This window comes from Lates calcarifer, linkage group LG6 (genome assembly GCF_001640805.2).
Source record: "Lates calcarifer isolate ASB-BC8 linkage group LG6, TLL_Latcal_v3, whole genome shotgun sequence".
Lineage (NCBI taxonomy): Eukaryota > Metazoa > Chordata > Actinopteri > Centropomidae > Lates > Lates calcarifer.
The window spans coordinates 25,978,858-25,991,412 of NC_066838.1; the positions used below are offsets into that span (position 1 = coordinate 25,978,858).

General features: G+C 38.7%; 1 protein-coding gene and 1 pseudogene across 2 annotated transcripts; one reads left to right on the forward strand and one right to left on the reverse strand.

Annotated features, from left to right (window-relative positions):
• LOC108873274 (galactose-specific lectin nattectin) lies at nt 1-6,973 on the forward strand. Of its 2 annotated transcripts, XR_007813468.1 has the most exons (12): nt 2-211; nt 398-463; nt 710-731; nt 1,613-1,707; nt 1,817-1,951; nt 2,208-2,316; nt 2,435-2,459; nt 5,188-5,252; nt 5,561-5,616; nt 5,716-5,781; nt 5,982-6,020; nt 6,426-6,973. XR_007813468.1 is itself a non-coding variant. In XM_018661447.2 (11 exons), the coding sequence occupies exons 2-10, from the start codon at nt 398-400 to the stop codon at nt 5,752-5,754; spliced, it is 612 nt and encodes a 203-aa protein (XP_018516963.1). In that variant the 5' UTR covers nt 1-211; the 3' UTR covers nt 5,755-5,781; nt 5,982-6,144. The 2 variants fall into 2 exon arrangements, 1 of the variants encoding a protein (XP_018516963.1); XM_018661447.2 differs by lacking the exon at nt 6,426-6,973 and having other exon boundaries at nt 1-211; nt 5,982-6,144.
• The window catches only part of LOC108873281 (ladderlectin-like), a 24,959-nt pseudogene continuing 18,698 nt past the window's right edge, over nt 6,295-12,555 (reverse strand).

The window sequence follows — 12,555 nt, forward strand, 5'->3', positions numbered from 1 at the left end:
AATGTTTTTTTAAAATAGATTTACTCAAGGCAGTGGTAATGTGTAAATCAATATTTATTACACGAACTACGATGTCTCGTGGTTTAGAGGATTCCAAACAAGCTAAAGAAACAAAGCTCCCAGAAAAGGTATAAAAAGACTGAGTTCCCTTTTCCAAGACATCCTGCTACCTGCTACTGCAACTGCAACCTCATCTGATCATCACAACAAGGTAAGGTTTGAATTCTTACCTTTCATCGTAACATCAGCTTTACAGAGGAGATTCTTCATCTACTCTTCATTATGTCTTCAATCATCCAGTCCTGTTTATTCTGCTGCGTCCACATAATGAAGCTCGTTGCTCAGATAAAGACTGATACATGGATCTAATTAACTCCTCTAATTTATCTTTACACAGATGGCATCAGGTCTTCATTTCATTGTGCTCCTCTGTTTGACCAGTGGACTGTGGATTGGAGCAGATGTAAGTAATGTTTGTTTGAGAGGTACAGTGTAAGATCATTTCCAGATTTGATAAGTGCAGAGTAAAGCCACTGTTACTGAAACAGAAAAGTGAAATCAGTCAAACCTGTGTAGACGATGTCACCAATCTGCCTCATGAACTTGTCAGCCATTGTTGTCTGACTTATCTGATCCCTGCACAAATCAAAAAGAAAACCTCTGTGTTGTACAGTGTTCATTTCTAACACTGTGTTCTCTACATCCACAGGCAGAATGTGGACATCAAACAGGTTAGTACATATCAGTATAACACATTACAGTTAAAAGAAACTGAACTTTTTAACCCTGATGAAGGTAGGACTTGTTGTAGAACTGCAGTGCTAGGCTGCTTTAATTTTACTTAGGTGTATCTAATAAACTATATGATAGTAACAGAAAAAGGTTCGAGCTTTGGTTGGACACAATGAGAAATTTCACAAAGAAAAGAAAAGAAAAACCTGAAATCATCAACCAGAAATTTGGGTCTTGGATGCAGCTGGATGTTCCAACAGGACAATGACCCCAAACATGCATTAAAGGTGGTGAAGGAATCAAGCTAGAATGAAGGTTTTAGAATGGCCTGACTTAAACCCCACTGAGAACACATAGACAGAAACAAGAGAACCAATGATTTTAGTTGAAATGCACCAATTCTGTCAAGAGGAGTGGTCAAAGATTCAGCCAGAAGCTTGTGGGTGGCTACTAAAAGCACCTCAGACCAAAATGGCCTTTCACCGAATACGAGCATTTCTGTTTGTACATTTTTGACCACGCAGATTTGATTTGACATTTTCAGAAGACCCAAAATAAATCATTAAAGGAACCAAGATTGATGCAGGTTTTTTGTGAGAAAGAAGGTTGTGCTCCAATCATTCATCACAGAAAAATTAGAGTAGAAAGTAGAAATGATTAGAATGTCAACATGACATGCCATGACATACATGTTCTTTACAAGTGTATGTAAACTTTTGACCACAGCTGTAAGCCTTTTTCATTACCCCTGCATATTATATGTATTTATTTGAAGTTGTTTTAAATGTGTATATAAGACTAAATAAACAGAGCTAGGGAGTATTTGTGTTTTGCAGCCCTCTTGTGTCTTTGTCCTTCTAAGATCACAATTGTGTTGTAGATGACTGCAATGACGCGTGTCCTTCTGGCTGGACTGAATTTTGCAGTCGCTGTTACCAGTTCCAGGCTGCTGAAAAGGACTGGGCTGATGCTGAGGTACTTTATGGAACAGCAACAGCTTTAACTGTCAGCCTGTATCTTGCCTCATCTTGAATTCTCAGTCGTTTCATTGGTTTGCTCTTTGTCTCTTTGTCTTCCTCATCAGAAAACCTGCACTTTGCTTGGTGGAAATCTGGCCTCAATCCCAAATGAAAAGGTGTACAGGTTCCTCAGAGAGCTGGTCTTTGAAGCAGCAAAGTCACATCAGGAAACTTGGGTTGGAGGCTACGGTGCAGTGAAGGTGAGTGTTTTGTCGATTAACAGGATCTGTTGCAACCTTATTGAGATCAGCACCTTTTTTTCAGCAGAGACCAGATCAGATCCCAGGACTGGGTCTGCTGAATGTAGTTTTTAATTTGAGACCAGATGTGATGCACTGAAGCAGCTTCTGTAGGAAACTGTTCTAAACAAAAGGAGTGTAGTTTTCTAGGACCTGTCAGTATATCTGCACTGTTTGTGTGGTTAGAAAATGTGAGCCTTAAAACCTGTTCTCTCAGGAGGGTGTGTGGCTGTGGAGTGATGGGAACATTTTTGACTTCAACCTGTGGCACCAAGGGGAACCCAACAACGTAGGTGGAGAGGATTGCATGGAAATAAACTTCAGAGGTACAAATTAATTATCAGTTGTTTTCATGATTGAGATTTTTGTTGAGAATCAATGTGGAAATCAGTTCTCATTATACAGATAATATTAAGAAGTGTTTATTTTAACCTGTGTCTACAGGAGGAGACTACATCAACGATCACAGGTGTGTGCGCGCTCTATCTTTCATTTGTGTCAAAGACCCGTAACAATCCACTCCATGTGCTGACACATCTGACACGAGGATGCCACACCCCCATTGATGATGTCACTCACACCAGGATGTCAAGCCTCGATGACATCACATCTGGAAGAAATATTAATCATTTATATTAATCAATCTGATTTATATTAACCAATCTGATTTATATTAACCATTCTGATTTATATTAACCAATCTGATTTATATTAACCATTCTGATTTATATTAATCAATCTGATTTCATGTAACTTAAATCAATAAACATGCATGCATAAGCAACCTGTCTCACCTGTTTATAAAACCACATCATACCTAAGCTCAGTGTTTGTACATTGTGTCAACAATTGTCCAATTTGTCAACTAAGCAATCAACAGACAATTCATTGGTGACTGTTCTGATAATCAATTAATCATGTAATTAATTTTAAAAACGAACATTTCTTTGCAGCCTTTCCAAGGTTTGGATTTGTTGCTTTTCTCTGTTTTATATCAGTGTTAATTGAATATCTTTGGACTGTTGGTTCAGACAAAATAACACATTTGAAGGCGTCACCTCAGGTTCTGGGAAACTGGGATTTGTCACTATTTTCCTGATTTTCAACTTCCAAAAAGGTGGGGCATCAAGTTACAAAGTAATATGGTGACCCGATGTTTATTGAAAAGTGAAATTGTACGATAAAGGTACCAGTGATCTCATATTTCACCAACTTTTAATGGAGCCGCTTTGAAAATATGCTCACAAATTTTGACTGTGATTATTACTACTTCCCTAAAAATACACTCAAACGTCACTTTTGGTTTGACCAATCAGAGGCAAACTAGGCGGAGCAGCGTCGGTTGACCAATCAGCGCTTTGCCTACAGACGTTGGCTGACGTGTGACGTTTTTGTACGTGACCTGCTTGTGCAGAGGAGAGCGGAATGGCGGAAAAGCAGAGTCGGAAAAACTGAAAATATGAAGAAAAACCAAAGTTTGAGTTATCGCATTGTTGCTTTGGTTTCTTAGCACCGTTAGAGGCTTCATTACTGACCAAGTCTGGATGCTAAAACAATCTTTGGAGCTGTTTTTTGTCGAACAAGAGTGAGGCGGGACGCTGCCAGCACACCTGCACGAAGGTATGGCTAACGAGCTAATTAGTTAGCAACGAGCGTTAGCATTGGCATTAGCGTTAGCCTCCTCTTTGAACAATATCTTTTGGCTTTATTCACATTTTCAGTCGTTTTGCTCGCGTGGGTGATAATGTGTTTGTTTTTCTGTGACTAAAGTGTCTCTGACCAGAGCTGTGGGTCACTAACATGGGCTCTGCTGTCTTTTTACATCTCTTTACGGTCATTTTGCAGACATTTTGAGTCTTGTTTTGTAACGTAGTGTTTCATCGTTGTCAGTTGAAATCCGTTTGCGACCGTTTTCTGTCTCCTTGTGGCATTTTTGTGTTTCTGTCCGGCTCTGTTACATCTGTTCATGGCCAGCTTTTTGTCTCTGTGTATCCTTGTGTTCTTTTCTTGACTTTTTCCGTTTCTTTGAGGTCATTCTTTGTTTCACTGTAGCGGTTTAGCGTCTAGTTGTGACCGTTTAGCGCCTTAGTTTTTGTCTTTTTTCCGGGATGTATTTCAGATAAAGATTTCTTGGGGCTGTGTGTGGTAGTAATCTGTCCACGGCCGTCCATTGAGCCCCTGTTATGTTTATAGGTGATTATGTAAAGACTCACAGTGGGTGTATTATTTACTGTCTGTTTTACATCTATTCATGGTTAGTTATTTGGCTCTTTGTGTCCGTTCCTGGTCATTTTACCTTTATGCCATACATTGCAGGTGATGATCGCTTGTGTAGGAGTAATCTGTTCATGACCATCCATTGATCCCCTGTTATATATATTAGTCATTTGTTTGTAGTGACTTGATACTTGGTTGAGCACAGTTTTGTCTTATATACAGTGTATGAGGTGAGATTACTGTAAAATGTAAAAGGTTGAATTTAAGCTTTGAAAGTGTTTAACTTGTTTTTTTCCTCTCTGAGGTCAGTAAAGTCTTATTTAACCCTGTCCTGTATAGAGGTCACTACAGTGGACAGCTTTTAAAAAGCTGTTTTCTTATGCACGGGTTTTGATGCTAGAATTTCACATCAGCCACCACATTGAACGAGTGTTGTTCCTTGCGTTTCCACCCACTGGCCAGTCGATGTAAGTCGACACAAACACAAATTTCTGAAAATCAAGAAGGCCTGAAATGCTGAGCAGCTACATATCTTGTCAGTGTCTCTATAGAAGGCAAAAAAAGGGTAACATCTAAGGAGTAACAATATTGTTAAAATTTCAAAGTATTGAATTTAAATTAGGAGGAAATTACATTAATCATCTGTCCTAGATTTTTGTTTTTTAATTTTTTTTTCCAAAAATTTTTTTCGTGCCTAAAGGAGAATAAAAACACTTAGGAAAAAAAATCCTGACTGAGGATTTCATAATTCATGCATGAAAGAATTAAATACAAGACAGATAATACTCAAGACAGTCAGTACTCTTGTATCTTGCCTGTATTTAACTTGATTTTGTGTCACATGCAGACTTGGAAAACCAGAGTTCGACTCCATGAAATCATTAAAGCTGTCATGTTCTCCTGCACTGTTGGTGAAACGTCTGTATAACTGTTTCTAATGAGTTGATTTATTTCTGTTTTTCATGTGTTGTGTTTTCCAGGTCTTTACCTGTCGAGCTGCTGCAGCCTGGAGGAAACACCAGCTCTCACCTCACACACCAAACAGGTCTGTGTTTACCCAGTCTGAATTATGATTATTGTATGTATGCAACTGCTTTCAGTCTATTGATTCAGTGTGACTGTTAAAATACACAGTGAAGTTATTCACAGTAATAATGAGTATAGATATATATTGATTTTTATATTTTTGTGGTCCCGCCTCCTGAAGGATGTGGCTCTGAAACACTCCTCTAATCTTTGGAAAATGTTGTTTTTTGGCTGTAATGTACAATATTTATATTTGTGTTAAATTATTAATGATGATTAGGTAATAGTGAATTAATAATTTTCCTCTGTTATTTCTCTTTCCTCCAGGTGTCACCACGTCATCCATGATTACACAGTCTTCACACAACAAAGATGTCCACCAGGTCAGTGTCACTTTATTCTCTTCAGTCCATTAAAACCTGTCGACTGGAACAAACTGCTGCAGATCAAACTTCATGTATATTTCTCTCTTTGATTTCCAGTGTCACCACTGCATCTGTGAGTGCAGAGACCAGAGCTGAAGATCCAGGACAGATTCATCACTGCAGGTAAGTCTGAACAGTTTTAATGTCAGTAATGTCTCTGCATGTGGTGGTAGAAGTAGTGTAACAGGTTAAAATCAGCCACAGTGCAGGTAGATAATTAAGACGGATTCATTGTGTCCATTTTCTGAAACACCTCAACTTTATTTACATTCATGTAGGAAACACAGTTCAGAGAAGAAGTATTAAAGTCTTGTGTTTTTCAGGTGGAGTCACGGAAACCACAGGATCCACCAGAGGTGAAGGTAGGAAGACATTTTGATTTCTTCTAACAACAGATGAACTGTAGTGATTGGCAATAACTAAAACTAGTATGTATTATTAGAAATAAGTGTTAAATACTAATTATTATTCAATACTTAATAGTAATAATGAGTAGATAGAAATCAATAATTTAAAAAGTAATCAAGTAGTATTTAATTGTCATAGTTGATTACTTTTTAAATTATTGATTTCTATCAACTACTCATTATTACTATTAAGTATTGAATAATAATTAGTATTTAACACTTAATAGTAATTAGTATTTAATAGTAACAGTAATGAGCAAAATACTAATTATTATAAATAGCAATTAATAGTAGTTATTGTGATTAATAGGTAATAAGTACTTGTAATACAGTAACTAACACATTGTTGTGTCTCTGCAGGAGGAGGGGGACATGTCAGCAGCTGAAGTTCTGGACCTGGAGAGGACAGAAGAAAAGAAGAGTTAAAAAGCTGTTCATGAAACAGCTGCACTTCATATTGAGCCAGACTGCTAGAGGACCTCCAAGTGGAGGGCTGTGTTAAAGCTCCACACCCTCCTCACAGTGACATAGACTGTAGTTATGAGCAGACTAACATGTCTGTCATTATGACCACTAGGAGGCGCTTTGTTTAATTCTCCCACCAAACACAAAGACTAACATGTCGGTCATTAAGCTTAATGACCGACATGTTAGTCTTTGGTGGGAGAATTAAACAAAGCGCCTCCTAGTGGTCAAACACCTGCCATTATCTTTGTTACATGTTGTCTGGAACAAAATCATTAAAGTTTTAATTGAATTTCAAACCTATGTTTTACAAATATTTTTATTACAGTTACAGACATGTAAAGGTTTTAATTTTTACTATCTGCAGCTACATTGTGGAGAAATACTAATTAATAGTAATTAAAATGAATATTGCAGCTTTAGCTTAGTGATGTTTGTTCCAGACAAACAGGTTTTAAAGAGTCAAACTGAGAAGAATAAACTCACACTGACCTTCTGTCAATCTTCTTGTCTGTGTCTTGTCTCTGAGCTGCAGTGTTTGCTGGGTGAAGGTTGAGTCCTGTGGAGAAAATCACAACAAACATTAATATAAAAAAACATCAGAATTAAATCTGAAGGTTAAAGCTGTGCTGCTCACCAACCAATGAGAGCCACAGACAGAGTTAGAAAGTTTTATCTAAACAATCAAAGCTGATGCTGCAGAGCTGCTCTACTCTGATCCATCAAATCACCAGGACCTAAAAAAACAGCTCAGCTTCACCTAGATTTAACTGTTAAGCCATTAAAATAAAAGCACAGCGGGTTTCTGGGTAATGAAGTTCAAACTGCCAAAAGATTGAAAAGTAAACGACACTAAATCCTAAAGACAACTTCAATAACTTGATTTTAAATGAGAGAATAAAACACAGCGCCTCCTAGTGGTCAGACTTTGCTGTAGTTTGTTCCAGACGACAGATTTTAATGGACTGAAGAGAATGATGGGACACTGACCTGGTGGACATCTTTGTGTCCGTCTCTTCTGTTGAAGCTCAAACCACTTGTTTGTTGTGTGAGGACTCTGTAATCATGGACGACGTGGTGACACCTGGAGGAAAGAGAAATAGACAGTGATTATTCTCATCAGCAATTAAACCCAAACACAGAAAAATGAAGACAAATGATTCATTTTCTATCAGCTGATCACTGAACATGTGAGATACACAGGTATATTCCTTCTTATGAACACAGATTTAAACAGCTCTTGTTTACCAATTAAAAAAACTGAGTCATTATCTGTTTACTTTTATTTACATTAGTGATTCAGCTCCACTCAGTTCTCTAAACTCACAAACATGTTTGTACAGAGTACGATCTGCTTCCTCACATTTTATTAAATATTCAACTGATAAAAATATTACAATGAGTTTAGGTATAGAACTGTGAGAGAACCTGGTTTTAGATTACATGTGTTTATTTGCTGCAGCTTGTACAAGATAAATTTTAAAAAGATATTTTTAAAATAATATTCTGACTGATTAACAGTTCAAATTACAACACCTATGAATAATTTATAATGTATGTGTATAAATGATACTGATCTATACAGTGTAGTCTGGCAGATGCACTTAGAAACTTGTCTGTATTTTATTTTTGTTTTTTATCTATTAAAAAAAACAAATCTTCCTGAATTTCTGAAAATGGTGATGATTTGATGTAAAGATCCTACGCTGATACTTAATGACAATCTATAAACTGTTGCAAATTAACATTTAAATTTAAAAATATTATCCAGATATTTGCCTGAGTCAGAGCTTGTTTCCTTTGTCTAGATTCATTTCAAACCAACCACAAGAAACCACACATTTTATTCAGACTGGGTAAATGTTTAGGACACAGACCTGTTTGGTGTGTGAGGTGAGAGCTGGTGTTTCCTCCAGGCTGCAGCAGCTCGACAGGTAAAGACCTGGAAAACACAACGACAACACATGAAAAACTAACAAACAGCCAATAACCAGATCAGTGCAGGAGAACACCACACTGACAACTCAGCACTAAAACCCTGACAGTTACACTGAGGGTTGAGGACTTTGTTGACCACAGTGAGAAAAACCATCATTTTCACTTTCAGAGCTTAAATTCAACCTTTTCCATTTTAGTTTGAACGCAGTGATTTCTAACGGTGGAGGAGCAGTCTGTCTGTATTTAACACAACTGAGCTGGATCAAGTCACCACAAATACATCATCATCACGAATATACACAACAGGGGATCAATGGATGGCTATGGACAGATCACTACCACACACAGGCCCAAGAGGTCTTAACCTGCAATACACAACTGATTCAAACAACAATCAACAGAACTTTACACCCTCTGACCCACATGTCATCATTCCCATCCACTCTACGACATTCGGTAAAATGAAGCAGGCAAACATAAAACAAGAATATTTAAATATTAACTCAACCAAAGAGGACGCTGTGTAACCAGGGGGCTGTCAGCAGCCAGGATATGATGTTCAGATTGAGACTGAGCGATCACTGAGGTGCAGTTCACAACAATGACACGTGGCGTTTGGCAGAAGCGTTGTTGCGCATTAAAGATATTTAGGATTACAGCATTTACAGACCAGCCTCCCTTGTGCCCAAAGCAAAGTTAGTCATGTCACACAACTAGCCTAGCTTACGTGTGTGGTTTCACTGGTGTATCCACATATTAGTTAAACGCACACACATCCAGACTGCATCGATTAATCAGTCATTATGAAAATATAACCAGTAGAGTGTAGAACAAACTTTAACCACACATTTAACAAGGTTTTGAAATCAACAGCAGTAATAAAGTGGTGAGGCCAAATGAGACTAGAATGTTTGAAGTGACACAAAGAGCAGAAACAGATGCTTAAGCTCTAATTCACTTGTGTCTGCAGCTGCTGCTGGTGAAGTCATATAGTCTGCAGACACTGTAACGCTGCATGTTTAAGTGCAGGCTTCCCTGCGCCTCTCAGTATCTCTGTTCAGGATCTAGAGCCCCGTGCAGCAGCACCCCCCCCCCCCCCCCCCCCCGGTCATCTCTGCGCACCGTTGCGCGGTCCCCGCAGCAGCTACAGGTGTGTGAGCTCAGAGAAGAGCCTTGCATAAAGCGAATATAATAATAATAATATGGGTAAATTAGCCGATTCTTTCTGGCCCCACCACTTGTGATATGAAAGAACTGACCATAAATACAGCGTAAAACAGCGCCACAGAGACGCAAAACCACCGCAACGACGTGCTAAACAGCCACAAACGGATTTAAAATGACCAGAATGAGACACAAGATGTCTGCGAAGTGACCGCAAAGAGATGCAGAATCACAGCAAAGAGGTGTAAACAGACTACCGACAGATGACCGTTGTGTTACCACCCGTCCACGTTAGAGACGCACAGGGACGCTTTAGTCACAGAAACACAAACACAGTCTTAAGCACGCAATTCAAACGACTGACAGTGGAAATAAAGGAGAAGGCTAATGCTAACAGTTTACGAGTTACCTCGTTAACTTTAAATGACCACAAAGATACACAAAAAGACTGCAAACACGATGCTGTACCGACACAAACTTACTCAAAATGACCAGGATGACACACCAAATTAAAAGAGAGTCAAAATGTCTGCAAAGTGACCGTAAATACGTAAACAGACAACGGAGAAATACACAACTTATCATCCGTCTAAGTTAAAGGCTCACAACTCATGTCAGAGACGCTTTAGTCACAGAAAAACAACACATTCTTACCAACACAAACAGGGCGACAAGTGTATGTAAATGTAAACGAAACCAAAGGATATTATTAACAACGAAGGCTAATGCTAATGCTAAAGCTAACGCTGGCCGCTAACTAGTTAGCTCATTAGCCTTACCTTCCCGCAGGTGTGCTCAGCATCCGGCCTCACTTCTGCTCGATAAAAACCAGCTCCAAAGTTCAGTTTAACATCCAGACTTGGTCAGTAATGAAGTTTCTCGCGGTGTTAACAAACCAAAGCGAGGAAGCGATGACTTAAACGCTGGTTTTACTCCGAAATTTTCACCGTTTCTTCCCATTTTCTTTGTCCGACGCTACGCTCTCCTCGCTGCTGCTGCTGCTGCTGCTCACGTTCAATGACGACACACGCTAGTCAACGTCGCTAGACAAAACGCTGATTGGTCAGATCGCTCAACCCCGCCCATTTCACTTCTAATTGGTCGAAAAAGCGGAAGTAGTTGAATTACTGGAGGTCAGTAGAATAATATAATCAGTGTTTAGAAAACGCTCCGTAAATTAATATTTTCTCAAGAATTACAAAAACCGTGAGAAATGGGTGTAGGTTTGGTTTTAACAAACACACACAAAACAATTTGATTCATTTTTTAAATAACTGTAATTTAGATTTTTCGATATGTACAATAAACACACCCTATCAACAAAACAAAACACTGACCCACAGTTTTAACCACACCTCAAACAAACAACCTCAACCTCAGGATCTTATATCTGATCACCTCAAATTAAATATGTTAAATAAGATACGGGATTTAATTCAGTAATTCTTCTTCCCTGATGAAGGTCCTATTACCAAAAAGATTTTTCTTAGACAGGAAAGAAAAATTTAACATAAACTAAAGAAATCAATGCCTCAGACATCAGAGAAAAAATAAATTGTGGAGGAGAAACTGTGAGCAGAGGTCACACTGTTGTTAATGAAGCCTGACATGACAGCTGTAACAGTCAGTGATGGGAGGAATCACAGGTCTTTTGCACAAACAAACGGCTTTCCATAGAAACATGGGATGTCATTCCAGTACTCAACTGTAAGAAGAGAGAAAAGGAAGCACAGCAGAGTTTTTACAGATTGTGTTCACAATAAGGTGTCATTTCTCTGATAGTCTTTTAAATTATTTATTCTCTATTTTAAATCGGACAAAATATATGAAAGTACACACACAAACACAGCTGATATCACTGCTAGAAACTTTCTAGCGACACATTTCTGGAAACTCCAGTTCCTTATGTGTCCATAGTTTTCAAATTTCCCTATGTGTATCTGTACCTAGGATTAACAATAGCTGACAAACGGTCTTGACTTTAGTGCGACCAAAGTCTGATTCAGATCTCTCTAGATCTAAGTCTGGCTTCGGATCAAACATCAATAAAAAATAAACTATGAATGAGGAGAAAGGGTTTGAGATGCTGACTGTTACTTTTCAACAAAACCTGCAAAAAGGCCTTTTCTTTGCTAAATCAAGTAGTAACTCGTTTTAGATGCTGCTCAGTAAATTTATATTTTTGGGGGCAAATTTGTTCATTATGCATATGCATGTGAGACTGGGGATGCATTCTAGCGTTACCAAAGCACAGGTAACACAGGATTTAAATCCTCAAGGTCACCTTGGCTTTACAGAATTTTATAGCTTTGCATGAATAAAAAAGTGATTCCAACAGTGGAACAGCATTATTGAGAGCATGGTCAGGGACCAACTGCATGGACCACCAGCTGAAAACCCTGCTTTAGACAAAACAAGACGAGCAGCAGTACAGGTGCTTTACACATACAAGAGTCCAGTCTCCTCCTAAATAAAAATCACCATCATAAGATTAAAAAATTTGATTTCTACCTGCCCAGTTCATCTCTATACAGTTTTCTGCTCCTCCATGGTTGTTAGGTTCCCCAGGACCCCAGATTTGGTAGTCAAAGTTGGAGCCATCAGTCCACATCCATTGTCCCTCCTGGAAGAGAAAGCTAGGTGCTGTAGACATGCACATAACAGGTTTCTTCTGTAAGCAAGAAGGGAGATCCTGTGTGTTGGTAAAGGCCTCACCTTAATGCCGTCATAGCCTCCTGATCCAGGTGCGTAGATATGAGCCAGACTCTTTGCGAATCAGTTCCCTAAGGAGCCTGTTCTCTGCAGCGCTGTGGACTGAGGCCAGGTTCCCACCAAGAGAGAGGCAGATGTTCTGATGGGAGGGAAAGAAAGAGTGTTAACAGAATATAGACAGGGTTTTAGAACCACATCAGAAGCACTGTGT

Excerpts from the sequence above, each read along its gene's own strand:
- LOC108873274 (XM_018661447.2), top strand. The coding sequence starts at position 398 with ATGGCATCAGGTCTTCATTTCATTGTGCTCCTCTGTTTGACCAGTGGA. Across the intron at positions 732-1,612 it reads AGAATGTGGACATCAAACAG|ATGACTGCAATGACGCGTGT; the intron begins GTTAGTACATAT and ends ATTGTGTTGTAG. Across the intron at positions 1,708-1,816 it reads AGGACTGGGCTGATGCTGAG|AAAACCTGCACTTTGCTTGG; the intron begins GTACTTTATGGA and ends CTTCCTCATCAG.